Here is a 12,842-nt window from a genome sequence, read left to right on the forward strand (position 1 = left end):
TGACTCAAGTACTTGATTCCATGCCACTCACATGAGGAAACCCTATTGAGTTCCAAGCTCCTGGCTTTGGCCTGGGCCACTCCAGGCTGTTGCAGGTATTTGGGGAGTGAACCAGCAGCAGATAGAAGATCTCTCTGTTTCTGTCTCTCTACCTTTCATTTAAAGACTAATCAATCAATTAACTTTTTAAAATAAAAAACTTATATATTAGCTAACAGCCTACTGACTTGTCTACTAGGATGTTTTAGAGGCACCTCAAGCACACCACATTCAAAATAGAACTTTCGATTTCTACCTCCATCCTCACGCATATTCCTCCTGTAGTGTTTCTCATTTCAGGAAATGGAACTCCATCCTTCTTGTTTATCTTAGTTTGTTTGCACTGCCATAACAAAATATGTGTGACTGGGTAATTTATATAAAAAAAAGAAATCTGTCACAGTTATGAATGCTGGAAGTCCAATATCAAGGTGCCAGCAGGTTCCATGTCTGGTAAGGGCTGCTCGCTCTCTGCTTCCAAGATGTTATCTTGAGTGATGCATCCTCAGAAGGGAGAGATACTGTGTCCTCACATAGCAGAAGGAAAGGAAGGGCAAAAAAGCACTGCAATATTTCCCTCCAGCTGTTTTTTTTTAAAAGATTTATTTATTTATTTGAAAGGCAGAGTTACAGAGAGGCAGAGGCAGAGGGAAAGAGAGGTCCTCCATCCGCTGGTTCACTCCCCAGATGCCCACAATGGCCAGAGCTGTGTCCATCTGAAGCAAGGAACCAGGAGCTTCCTCTGGGTCTCCCACAAGGGTTTAGGAGCCTAAGGACTTAGGCCATCTTCTACTGCTTTCCCAGGCCATAGCAGAGAGATGGATTGGAAGCAGAGTAGCCAGGACTTGAACTGGCACCCATATGGAATGCCAGCGTGGCCTTGCCTGCAACGCCACAGCGCCGGTCCTACTCTAGCCCTTTTATAAAAGCACTAATCTAATCCATAAGGATGGAACTGTCTTAGCCTAATCACTTCCTGAAGGCCTCGTCTCTTAATATTGTTGCATTGGGGATTAAGATTCAACATGGCCGGCGCCGCGGCTCACTAGGCTAATCCTCTGCCTTGCAGCACCGGCACACCAGGTTCTAGTCCCAGTCGGGGTGCCAGATTCTGTCCCGGTTGCCCCTCTTCCAGGCCAGCTCTCTGCTGTGGCCCAGGAGTGCAATGGAGGATGGCCCAAGTCCTTGGGCCCTGCACCTGCATGGGAGACCAGGATAAGTACCTGGCTCCTGCCATCGGATCAGTGCGGTGCGCAGGCCGCAGCATGCTGGCCACGGCGGCCATTTGGGGGTGAACCAACGGCAAAGGAAGACCTTTCTCTCTGTCTCTCTCTCTCACTGTCCACTCTGCCTGTCAAATAAATAAATACATAAATAAAAAATAAAAATAAATAAAAAAAGATTCAACATGAATTTTAGAAGGAGCATAAGCATTCAAATCAAATTAAAATTGCTTAAGCCAAAAAGCTTTGGAAACATCCTCTTTTTCTCATATTCCACACCTTACTCATCAAGTCCTATCAGCTTGTGCTTTGAAGTATTCCCTAAATCCAACCACTCCTCAATCCTGTACCCTGGCCCAAGACTGTTATCTCTTCCCTAGATTATTGCCTAAGTCTCTCCCCTGTGGTCTCTATGCTTTGGCCTTGGTCCCCCAGAATCCATTCTGTACATAGCATCTTCTGGACTCTAGAATCCAGAATGACATCACTTCTTTTTTAAAAACCTTTTAATGGCTCCCTATCTTAGAGTAAAAGTGAAAGCCTTAATTAATCATGGCCTGGGCATTGCTACATGTGATTTAAGTCTAGGACCTCTTGACTACATTTTTTTTTATTTGACAGGTAGAGTTATAGACAGTGAGAGAGAGCCAGAGAGAAAGGTCTTCCCTCTGTTGGTTCACCCCCCAAATGGCCGCAACGGCCGGCGCTGTGCCAATCCAAAGCCAGGAGCCAGGTGCTTCTTCCTGGCCTCCCATGCGGGCTCAGGGGCCCAAGCACCTGGGCCATCCTCCACTGCCTTCCTGGGCCACAGCAGAGTGCTGGACTGGAAGAGGAGCAACCAGGACTAGAACCCAGTACCCATATGGGATGCCAGCACCGCAGGTGGAGGATTAACCAGGTGAGCCACAGTGCCGGCCCTTGACTACATCTTTGATCACTATTTTCTCTCTCTGCTCAAGTCATATTGACGTCCTTTATATTTATCAAGTATATGACACATAGTCCTACCTCAGACCCTTTATACTTGCTCGTCTCTCTGCTCGGAGTGCTCTTTCTTCAGGTATCTCTATGTGTACTCCCTCATCTTTGTCATATCTTTGATCAAATGCCACCATATCAGAGAATCCTTACCTAAGAAACTTACATAAAAAAAAATCACCAGCACAATACTATCTGATAGAAATAAAAAGGAGAGAACGGTCCAACATGGGAAGCAGGATACACAGCAGATCATAGAATGGCAGATGCCCTAAATAGCACTCTGGCCTCAGAATCAGCCCTTAAGGCATTCGGATCTGGCTGAAGAGCCCATGAGAGTATTTTAGGCATGGAAAGCCAAGACACTCTGGCAAAACAAACAAATGAAAGATCTCTGCGAGTGAGATCCAGCAGAAAGAAGGGGCCATCAAAGAAGGAGGTACCTTTCTCTGAAGGGAGGAGAGAACTTCCACTTTGACTATGATCTTGTCTAACTAAGATTGGAGTCGGTGAACTCAAAAGCCTTCCATAGCCTTGGTAACTCATGACAAGCCTAGGGTGATTACTGACACCATAAACAAGAGTGTCAATTTGTTATGTCGACAACAGGAGTCACTGTGCACTTTCTCCCCATGTAGGATCTCTGTCCTTAATGTGTTGTCCAATGTGAAGTAATGCTCAAATAGTACTTTACACTTTGTGTTTCTGTGTGGGTGCAAACTGTTGAAATCTTTACTTAATATATGCTAAATTGATCTTGTGTATATAAAGATAATTGAAAATCTTGATGTGAATGGAATGGGAGAGGGAGCAGGAGATGGGAAGGTTGTGGGTGGGAGGGAAGTTATGGGGGGGGGGAGCCACTGTAATCCATAAGCTTTACTTTGGAAATTTATATTTATTAAATAAAAGTTTTTAAAAATGACCAGCACTTCTTCTCCAATGTTTTTTATTCCCCCAACCATTTTTCTTCATAGTTATCAATACTACCTGATCTATTTACTTATAGCACCCTCTGGTCTGTCAAGTTCCATGAGGGCAGGGACTATTTGTTCACTGATAGATCTCTGTAGTCTAGAGCAAGCCTGGCACAGAATGATTACTCAGTAAATATTTGTTGAATAAAGGTATAGGCAGTTATTTGCTGAAGAACACAGAAGAGTCATGAATCAGAGTGGAGTCCCACAGGAGTAAAGAAAGCCTGAGAATAAGAGAAATGATCTGAAAGAAGAAAGTATTAGGCTCATAATATATGTTCAGGGAAAATATACTAGTGTAATCTATTATTTGTCCCTCTTCATTAAAATGTCAGTTCCACGAGAGCAGTGATCTGTCTCTGTTGTTTTCACTTACTGTAACCTGGTGCCTAGAAAACTACTTGGCACTAGTAGTTCATAGATACTTGCTTCATAGATACTTGTTGAATGCCTGGATGAGAATGAATGACTCTAGACTCACAGCTGGTAAGGACCAGTTACAAAACTAAAGGGAGGGAGTCTGGATGCAAATAAACTGATCAGGAGGCTGTTGTGGTCGTCCCAAAAGAAGTTGTGAACTGGTGAGCTTGTGTTTTTTTCCACTTTTTACCTGCAGCTCAGGTCTCAGCAAGATTAGCCAACATGAGATACTACTTGCTACAGTAAGTCTCATTTGACTTGTTTTACATTCAAGCCTCCAACCCAGTTATTGCCCATTTATGTTCTACTTTCAGGGATTTCCTACTGTTGGGGGAGAGGGGTTGGTGTTCTTCCCATGATTCCCCAGGGAAGTAAGTACATGTAGCTTTCCCCATCATCTCACTAGCTACAGATACAGCCTCAGAAAGCTACTGCTAGGGGTCATTGATGATGTAGTTGATGATGTCAGTTTAAAAGGTCACAGAGCCTTTGTGACCTCACTGCTGCTCCAGAGACAGCTTACCCACAGCAGAAGGCAGGTGGGGCATAACTTCATGCAAGTCATCAAGACCACTTCCCCCTTGCTGTTGGGGAGAGGCCAGATGAAATAGACTGTTTTTAGCTTATTTCCATCTCAGCTTATTGGACTTCTTGAGCCAACTGTCAATGACCCTCCTTTGAAGACCAACATTGGATTCATCTCCTAGAGACAGCTTATGTGAATCATGCAGTGCATAAGAAATATCAGCCAAGAAGTCTGGCAGGACTGTATCACCCTCTTCCTACAGACTAGGGTATGCTGTGATGCTGCAATCATCACCAACTCCCCACCCTGGCTATTAGCTTCTTATCCTGAAGGCAACTTGAATCAGTTGACCCAGGAAGAAGTTCAGATCCTGCTGGCAAAAGATGAGAGAGAGAAGTTGTTTCTCCAGGGGATCACTCTTGCTGGGATCAAATGCTTGCTGATCCGAGACAACCTGTACACCGAGGGCAACAACACCATGGACCTGCGCACCAAAGGCCAGAGTCGCGGCAGCCAGGCAGTGACAGTAGTTCAGATCGAAACTGCATACCTTGTGGTGATGGGACAAAAAGGAACAGAAGGAGGGCCGCTCAACCTCAAAGCTTTTGAGATGGCGGGTTACATCAGAGAAGCCATTCATCAACACGTGGCTCGTGTGTAACTAAATAAACAGCGTTGGCGTTTCACCGGTAATTTGAATTCAGTGTCATATGTTTCACTTGCTAAATTAAAACTTTCTTAAGGAAGAAATATCCCATACTAGGTTTGGAGGTGTGTTTGTTTCAGTGAATGATGATCATGTGATTATGTGTTGAGAAGAGATGCCGATTGGAGAGTGTTATGGATAGATTGAGCAGGACCTGGCTCCCCAAACTCATGAAGATGTTAAACTCCAGAGTGTTAGATTAATAGTCAATGGATTAAGGGTGGAGACTTGCTCTAATTAGCGCATCTGAGAGGTGGGTCTGGTGGGAGGTCTTTAGGTCACTGGGGTCTTGTCCTCAGAAGGTGGTTCTTCAAAGGCCTTCAGCAACCTGGGGGTCAATCAAATGCTGCTACAGGGATATACTTGGCTCCCTGCCCAGGAGACAGTGGCTTGAGACATTGCCCCATGCCAGCAGAGAGTACCTCGTCACCCCATGTCAGCAGGAAGTAGCTCTAAAGACAGATCATCATCCCTCTACCCCTCCTGGACTTTTGGGACTAATGTAATCCCATACAACTCCTGCTTTATAAAAAACAAAAGGGGGAGATGTTAGGAAAATGGTGCAGTCTTATCTATGGCGCAATCTACACCCTGACACCATCCTAGACTCTAGCCCCCGCCACCATTGCTGGAAGCCAGGTGGCCACATGGGCCAACCACTGGTGTCAGCTCCACCCCCATCCTAATGGGATTCACTGCTCCTACTTTCCTGCCTGCCCCCTAGCAAAGTTTTAAAAGGACCTGCTCTTGAACCCCTGGTTCTCTCCTTCCCCCCTTCCCCCGCCCCATTCCGTCTCCTGATCTCTGTCTCTCCTTCTCTCTCTTACAATCTCCTTCTCCCTCTTTTTTTTTTAACTTTTATTTAATGAATATAGATTTCCAAAGTACAGCTTATGGATTACAATGGCTTCCCCCCCATAACGTCCCTCCCACCCGCAACCCTCCCCTTTCCCACTCCCTCTCCCCTTCCATTCACATCAAGATTCATTTTCATTTCTCTTTATATACAGAAGATCAGTTTAGCATACATTAAGTAAAGATTTCAACAGTTTGCTCCCACACAGAAACATAAAATGAAAAATACTGTTTGAGTACTAGTTATAGCATTAAATCACAATGTACAGCACACTAAGGACAAAGATCCTACATGAGGAGTAAGTGCACAGTGACTCCTGTTGTTGACTTAACAAATTGACACTCTTGTTTATGGCATCAGTAATCACCCTAGGCTCTTGTCATGAGCTGCCAAGGCTATGGAAGCCCCCTGAGTTCACTGACTCTGATAATTTTTAGACAAGGCCATGGTCAAAGTGGAAGTTCTCTCCTCCCTTCAGAGAAAGGTACCTCCTTCTTTGATGACCCATTCTTTCCACTGGGATCTCACTCGTGGAGATCTTTCATTTTTTTTTTCCCCAGAGTGTCTTGGCTTTCCATGCCTGAAATACTCTCATGGGCTTTTCAGCCAGATCCGCATGCCTTAAGTCCTTCTCCCTCTTTTCCTTCTTGGCCCCTTCCCTCCAGTCTGTCAGGTTTCCCCTAATAAACTCTTTCCCTTAAAAAAAAAAAAAGACAGGAGTGGTTATATAAGCTGGGTGTGCTTCCCGTGTCTCTCTGCTTCCCGGATTACCGTGAGATTGTTTCATCACACACATCGACCATTGCCAGCTGTGCCAGATGCCAGACTACTGGGGCTGCCTGATCTCGACTTATGAACCTCCAAACTATAAGTCAAAATAAACTTTCCTTCCAAAGAAGCTTCTCTCAGGTATTTTAGTTAAAGTAACCAAAAGCCAACTAAAACAGAGTAGGTCCTTCAGACATTTCAGCTTCTGGGCTTTAAAGAATACATCATTTATTTGAGAGGTTGAGGGAGGGAGAAATAAAGATCTCCCATCCACTGACTAACTCCCCAAATACTCGCAACGGCCAGAGACTAGGCTGGAGACAAAGCTGGGATTCAGAAGCTCAATTTAGTTCTCCCATATAGGTGGCAGGGACTCCATTATCTTAGCCATCACTATTGCTTCTAAGGGAATACAGTGACAAGAAGCTCGAGTTGGGAGCCAGCACTGTGGCGTAGAGGGTAAAGCTGCCGTCTGCAGTACCAGCATCCCATATGGGCACCGGTTCGGGTCCCGGCTGCTCCATTTCTGATCCAGCTCTCTGCTATGGCCTGGGAAAGCAGTAGAAGATGGTCCCAGTCCTTGGGCCCCTGCACCCATGTGGGAGACCCAGAAGAAACTCCTGGCTCCTGGCTTCAGATTGGCACAGCACCGGCCGTTGTGGCCAACTGGGGAGTGAACCAGTGCATGGATGGAAGACATCTGCCTCTCCTTCTCTCTCAGTATAACTCTGAGTTTAAAATAAATACATAAATCTTAAAAAAAAAAAAGAAGCTGGAGTCAGGAACTGGGACTTGAACTCAGGCACTCTGATATGGGACATGGGCATCTTAACCATTAGGGTAAATGCCCTTTCCTGGGATATTTTTTTTTTAAGGTTTATGTATTCAGGGCCAGTGCTGTGACGTAAGGCTAAGCCTCTGCCTGTGGTGCCAACATTACATATGGACGCTGGTTCTAGTCCTGGCTGCTCCTCTTCCTATCAAGCTCTCTGCTATGGCCTGGGAAAGCAGTGGAAGATGGCCCAAGGGCTTAGCCCCCAGCATCCGCATGGAAGGCTCGGAAGAAGCTCCTGGCTCCTGGCTTTGGATTGGCTCAGCTCTAGCTGTTGCAGCCATGTGGGGATTGAACCAGCTGATGGAAGACCTCTCTGTGTCTCTCCCTCTCTCTGTCTATAACTGTACCTCTCAAATAAATAAAATCTTTATTAAAAAGATTTATTTATTCATTTTGAAAGAGTTACAGAGAAAAATTAGGGAGAGATCTTCGATTTGCTGGTTTACTCCCCAGATGGCTGCAATGACCAGCACTGGGCTAGGCCAAAGCCAGGAGCCAGGAGCTCCATCTGAGTCTCCCACGTGGGTGGTAGGGTCCCAAACACTTGAACCATTTTCTGCTGCTTTTCCTGGCCATTAGCAGGGGGCTGGATCAGAAGTGGAGGCAGCTTGGACATGAACCAATGCCCATATGGGATACTAGCATCACAGGCTGAAGCTTTACCCACTACACCAGAGCTCCAACCCCACCTGGAATCTCTGTTAAACTATTCTTTACACCTACAATTACTGTCCCTCCCTGCTAAGTGCCTGGTAGAGAGAGTAGTAGACTGGGAACCAGAAAAACCTTTGTTCTAACCTCTAACCTCTACTTTTTCTGTGATCTTTCTCCCTTGGCCTCAGTCTCCTTACCTATACAGTGAGGAATGTACTATGTCTCTAAGGGCCCTTCAAGCTCTGAAAATCTAGGAAAGTATAATATCACATGTATCCTTCAAGGACCAGCTCAAGTACTACCTCCTCTAGGAAGCTTTCCTCAGACCTTTGTTCTTGGGGCTGACCCTGATTTGAATTCCTAGAGTGCTAGCATTCCAGGTATTTGGCCCTTAATCATACTCTGACCAACGTTTTTTGAACTGTTATGTGTTTTTGTTTAACTTTCACACACATTTTATTTCCTAGGGTGATTATAATTTGGAGGACAATGTCTTTTACTTCTCTATTACTTTTCTGGAATAACACAACATGAGACCCTGCCAGGAGATGTGGTTACATGCATAAAATCATTTTTTTTTCAGGCAAAGATAGGTTTTTAAAAATGAGTATTCTGCAGGGTGTGGATTATTCAAGGTAGTGATGACTGTATTTTCCTCTTCCAATGTGGACCTCACCTTTGAACCATTTATTTGGTCATTGGTGTCCCTTTTAGGGGAAGTATGGTTGAGAAAGAGTTACAAAAGGGGGTGAAGACTTGCGTCTAGCAGCTGTGGGGCAAACTGGTTTGAACAAAAAGAAGAAATGAGAAAGATGGGGTTGAGTAATAACCCAGGGTGCTTATTTGACCCTGCTGTAACCAGTCCTCAAGAGCAGTGATTATAGAGAATCCTCCTCTGTGTTAATTACATAAATCCCCTTCTGCCCCTAATGCCCCCACACAGGAACACACATACTTCACAAGCTTGTAAAGCTCTGCATTTAAACATGGAAGTGGTCAAAGTCTCCAGAGTAGTGCTAGCCACTACAACTATGATACCAGTTACATAGGTCATTTTAAATTTTCTACTTTTCTGTGGCACCTTGGAGGCAATCAGCTGCTTCAAAATGAAGCTGAGGGGCTGGCGCTGTGGTGTAGCGGGTAAAGCCGCCACCTGCAGTGCCCGCATCCCATATGGGCACTGGTTCGAGTGCCGGCTGCTCTGCTTCTGACCCAGCTCTCTGCTATGGCCTGGGAAAGCAGTAGAAGATGGCCCAAGTCTTTGGGCCCCGGCATCCAAGTGGGAAGACCTGGAGGAAGCTCCTGGCTCCTGGCTTTTCGGATTGGTGTAACTCCGGCCATTGCGGCCAATTGGGGAGTGAACCACCGGATGGAAGACCTCTCTCTCTCTCTCTCTCTCCTCTCTCTTTCTGCCTCTGCATATCTGTAACTCTGTCTTTCAAGTAAAGAAATAAAATATTTTTTAAAAAAAAATGAAGCTGAATATTTCCTTCACAGCAACTGGCTGCCAGAAACTCATTGAAGTGGATGATGAATGTAAACTTTGTACTTTTTTAATGAAAACTGTATGGCCATGGAAGTTGCTGCCAATGCTCTGATTGAAGAATGGAAGGGTTATGTGGTCCGAATCAGTGATGGGAATGACAAACAAGATTTTCCTATGTGGCAAGGTGTCTTGACCTGTGGCCGGGTCTGCCTACTGTTGAGTAAAGGGCATTTGTGTTACAGACCAAAGAGAATCAGAGAAAGAAATTGCAGATCTGTTCAGGGCTGCATTGTCGATGCCAATTTGACTGTTCTCAACTTCGTTTTTGTAAAAAAGAGAGAGAGAGATGCCTGGATTGACTGATACCATGATGCCCTGTCACCTGGGGCCTAAAAGAGCCCGAAGAATCTGAAACTTTTCGGTCTCTCTAAAGAAGATGATGTATGCCACTGTGTTGTAAGAAAGCCCTCAAACAAGGAAGGTAAGGAATCTAGGACCAAAGCATGCAAGATTCAGTATCTCGTTACTCCAGGTGTCCTGCAACACAAATGCTGGCATATTGTTTTGAAGAAACAGCGTACTAAAAATAATAAGGAAGAAGCTGCAGAATATGCTAAACTTTTCGCCAAGAGAATGAAGGAGGCCAAAGGAAAATGCCAGGGACGTTTCCAAGAGACATAGGTTGTCTTCTCTGACAGCTTCTACTTCTAAATGAGTCCAGTCAAAAAAAATAAGGGTTAAGAATAACAAATAAGATTAGATCTCAAATCTCAAAAAAAAAAAAATTCTAGTGGACTGTCGCTCCCCCTCTTCGCGGAGGAACGACACAGGACCCTGCGCTGTTCTTTTGTCTGCTCAGCCCTTCCGGGGCTTGCTGCTGGTTCTTCCTGGGTTGGCTACCGACCCTTCCACCTCCGTGGAAGGGTGGTTCCCCCTGCCACTTTCCCCACTTCCGCGGGGGAGCGGCACACCGCCGGCCGGCTCTCTTGGGGGCTGCTCAGGTGTTCCTTCAGATAGATGTTCCTGGTGCATGCTGTCTCTCTCCTCCTTTATAGTCCTCTTCCACCAATCCCAACTCTGCTACCCACACGCCGAGTGTGGGTACGCTGCTCTCCTGCAATCAGGAGCAGGATCAGCTCCTGCAGGTCATCACTCAAGTTGGCGAGAGGCAGCTGCGTAGAAGCTGTTTACTCCTCTCCCAGCGCCATATTGTGGGAGAGCAGATGCATAGAATAAGTCTTAATTCGAGTAACAGTCTAGTCCGAGTTGCTCCCCACAGTGGACAACATTGAAATAAATAACAGATGAACTTAGTGGGGCCAGTGTTGTAGTATAGCAGGTAAAGCCGCCACATGCGATGCTGAAATTCCATGTGGGCGTTGGTTCGTGTCCCGGCTGCTTCACTTCTGACCCAGCTCCCTGCTAGTGGCCTGGAAAAAGCAGTGTAAGATAGTCCAAGTGTGTGGGCCCCTGCCACCCACATAGAGGACCTGACAAAGCTCTGATTCCTGGCTTCAGCCTGGCCCAGCCCTCTCTGTTGTGCTGATCTGGGAAGTGAACCAGCAGATGCAAGATCTCTCTCTCTCTCTCTCTCTTTGTAACTCTGACTCAAAATAAAGAAATAAATCTTTAAAAGAAAAACTTACTAATGTTTTGTTTAACCCAAGACATTTCAAAAATATATTTCAACATATCATCAATAAAAAAAGTTGTGAAATAGTTCACATTTTTATGCCAAACCTTCAAATCTGTGCATTTTTACATATGCATTTCAATTGAGACAAGCCTCATAAGTGCTTGATAGTCACATGTATCTACTAACTACTATGTTAGACAGGGTATATCTAGGCTAACCTCCACCCAATCTTTAATTTTTTTTTATATTTTGTTATTCGAAAAGTAGAACAGGGAGAGAGAGAGAGAGATCTTGCATCTGCTGGTTCACTCCTCAAATGCCCATGGAAATTAAGTCTGGGCCAGGCCAAAGCCAGGAGCCTGGAACTCAATCTGGGTCTTCCACATGAGTGACAGGGACTAATACTTGAATTGTCATCTGCTGTGGGAGGTCTGTTTTAAATACGGAGGTCAGGGTCAGCCTCTCTGGAGAGAAGATTTCTCTTTAGAATCCTAAGAAAGGGAAGGAGTGAGCTTTTTCACAAGAAGTGGAGAAAATATTTTAGGCAGAGAAAAATGCCTGATCAAAGGCATTGAGCAAGCCTGGTCTGGTGAGGAACTGCCAGGAGGCCAGTGTGATTGCAGCTTCCCAGGACAGTTTTCTCTCTCAACTTGCAGCATCCTCAAGCATGGTGGTGAGGCAGCAGGTGCTACCTCCCCAAGTGGAGCAACAAAGCATAGCTAAAGTTCTTGCTGCCCTCCTGAGATTTCTCATTATAATTAAATTGAATTAATTTTTGTTTTTGGCAGCCACAGCACACTGCTGCCTCACATTGAGCTTATAGTTAACTAAACTCCCTAAAGGCTTTTTCACACTGACAGCTGTTAAGAAAAGAGCTCGACATAGTGGTGGGGCAATGAACCAAAGAAAACATTAAATGTGGAAGTATATTTTCTAGAGGTTTCCTGGATGCAGCCTCACCGTGGTATACTACAGATCCCTGAAGAGCAAGAGAGGGACTTGACATGGAGTCCTAAAAAAAGAGACAAAAATAGGGCTACTGAGGAAAAATGGCCTCACTACTTAATTAGAGGGGCCCAGAAAAAAATCACTGGAGGACAACATAAAGCACCCAGATGCCCCCATCAAGAAGCTTAATTGGGCCTATGGCTGACTGAAGCCCGCTGCTGGTACACTGGGAAAGGAAAAGGATTCCAGATGGTGGCTGCCCTGCAGAAACCCTGCTGTTTGTACTCAGAGAAGCTGTGCACTGCTGGCCAGTCTATGGCACCAGCCTGTTGCTATAGTGAAATCTTTCCCTAGAAACTGAATGCGCCTTGTATAAGTAAGTTGAACTGCACATAGAAACCCTTGTGTTTGGGAGCTAACGAGTCCTGGTTTTTGCCTCTGACGCATGAAAGAATTTGAAGACTAGATGTAGGTAAAGATAAGAGGGTGTAACATTTATTAGCAAAAAAAAAAAAAGTATACACTCAAGAGGGTGTGTAGGTACACTCTAGAGTGAGCTACAACTCAAAACGTTCGGGGTCTTCACTTTACGTAATCTGGAAGCATAGAGGGTAGTTCTTTTGGTAACATTTTCCAGAAAGGGGCAGGGATTTCCAGGAATTTGGTGACTGCCCAATTTTTGGCCTTTTTAGGTAGTCTCAGAAGTGTTATGGCATCAGGTACATGATGGAAGCAGGAATGTCGGCCATGATGATATTAGAATAGCTGCAAATCATTGCTGGAGATGTAG

The 12,842-nt window shown here is 45.2% G+C and overlaps 1 protein-coding gene and 1 long non-coding RNA gene across 2 annotated transcripts in view; both read left to right on the forward strand.

Moving 5' to 3' along the window:
* Window positions 1–4,362: 4,362 nt before the first annotated feature.
* LOC100356070 (profilin-1) lies at window positions 4,363–4,824 on the forward strand. The gene has a single exon (XM_002720054.1). It carries the CDS (start codon window positions 4,363–4,365, stop codon window positions 4,822–4,824), a length of 462 nt encoding a protein of 153 aa, XP_002720100.1.
* A 7,414-nt stretch (window positions 4,825–12,238) lies between these two features.
* The window catches only part of LOC149119624 (uncharacterized), a 29,897-nt gene continuing 29,293 nt past the window's right edge, over window positions 12,239–12,842 (forward strand). Inside the window, exon 1 of the long non-coding RNA XR_016227623.1 lies at window positions 12,239–12,428. This is a non-coding gene — a long non-coding RNA (uncharacterized LOC149119624). The remainder of the gene's footprint in view (window positions 12,429–12,842) is intronic.

Source organism: Oryctolagus cuniculus, chromosome X, assembly GCF_051225735.1.
Source record: "Oryctolagus cuniculus isolate XC-2025 breed Fujian yellow rabbit chromosome X, ASM5122573v1, whole genome shotgun sequence".
Classification (NCBI taxonomy): Eukaryota; Metazoa; Chordata; class Mammalia; order Lagomorpha; family Leporidae; genus Oryctolagus; species Oryctolagus cuniculus.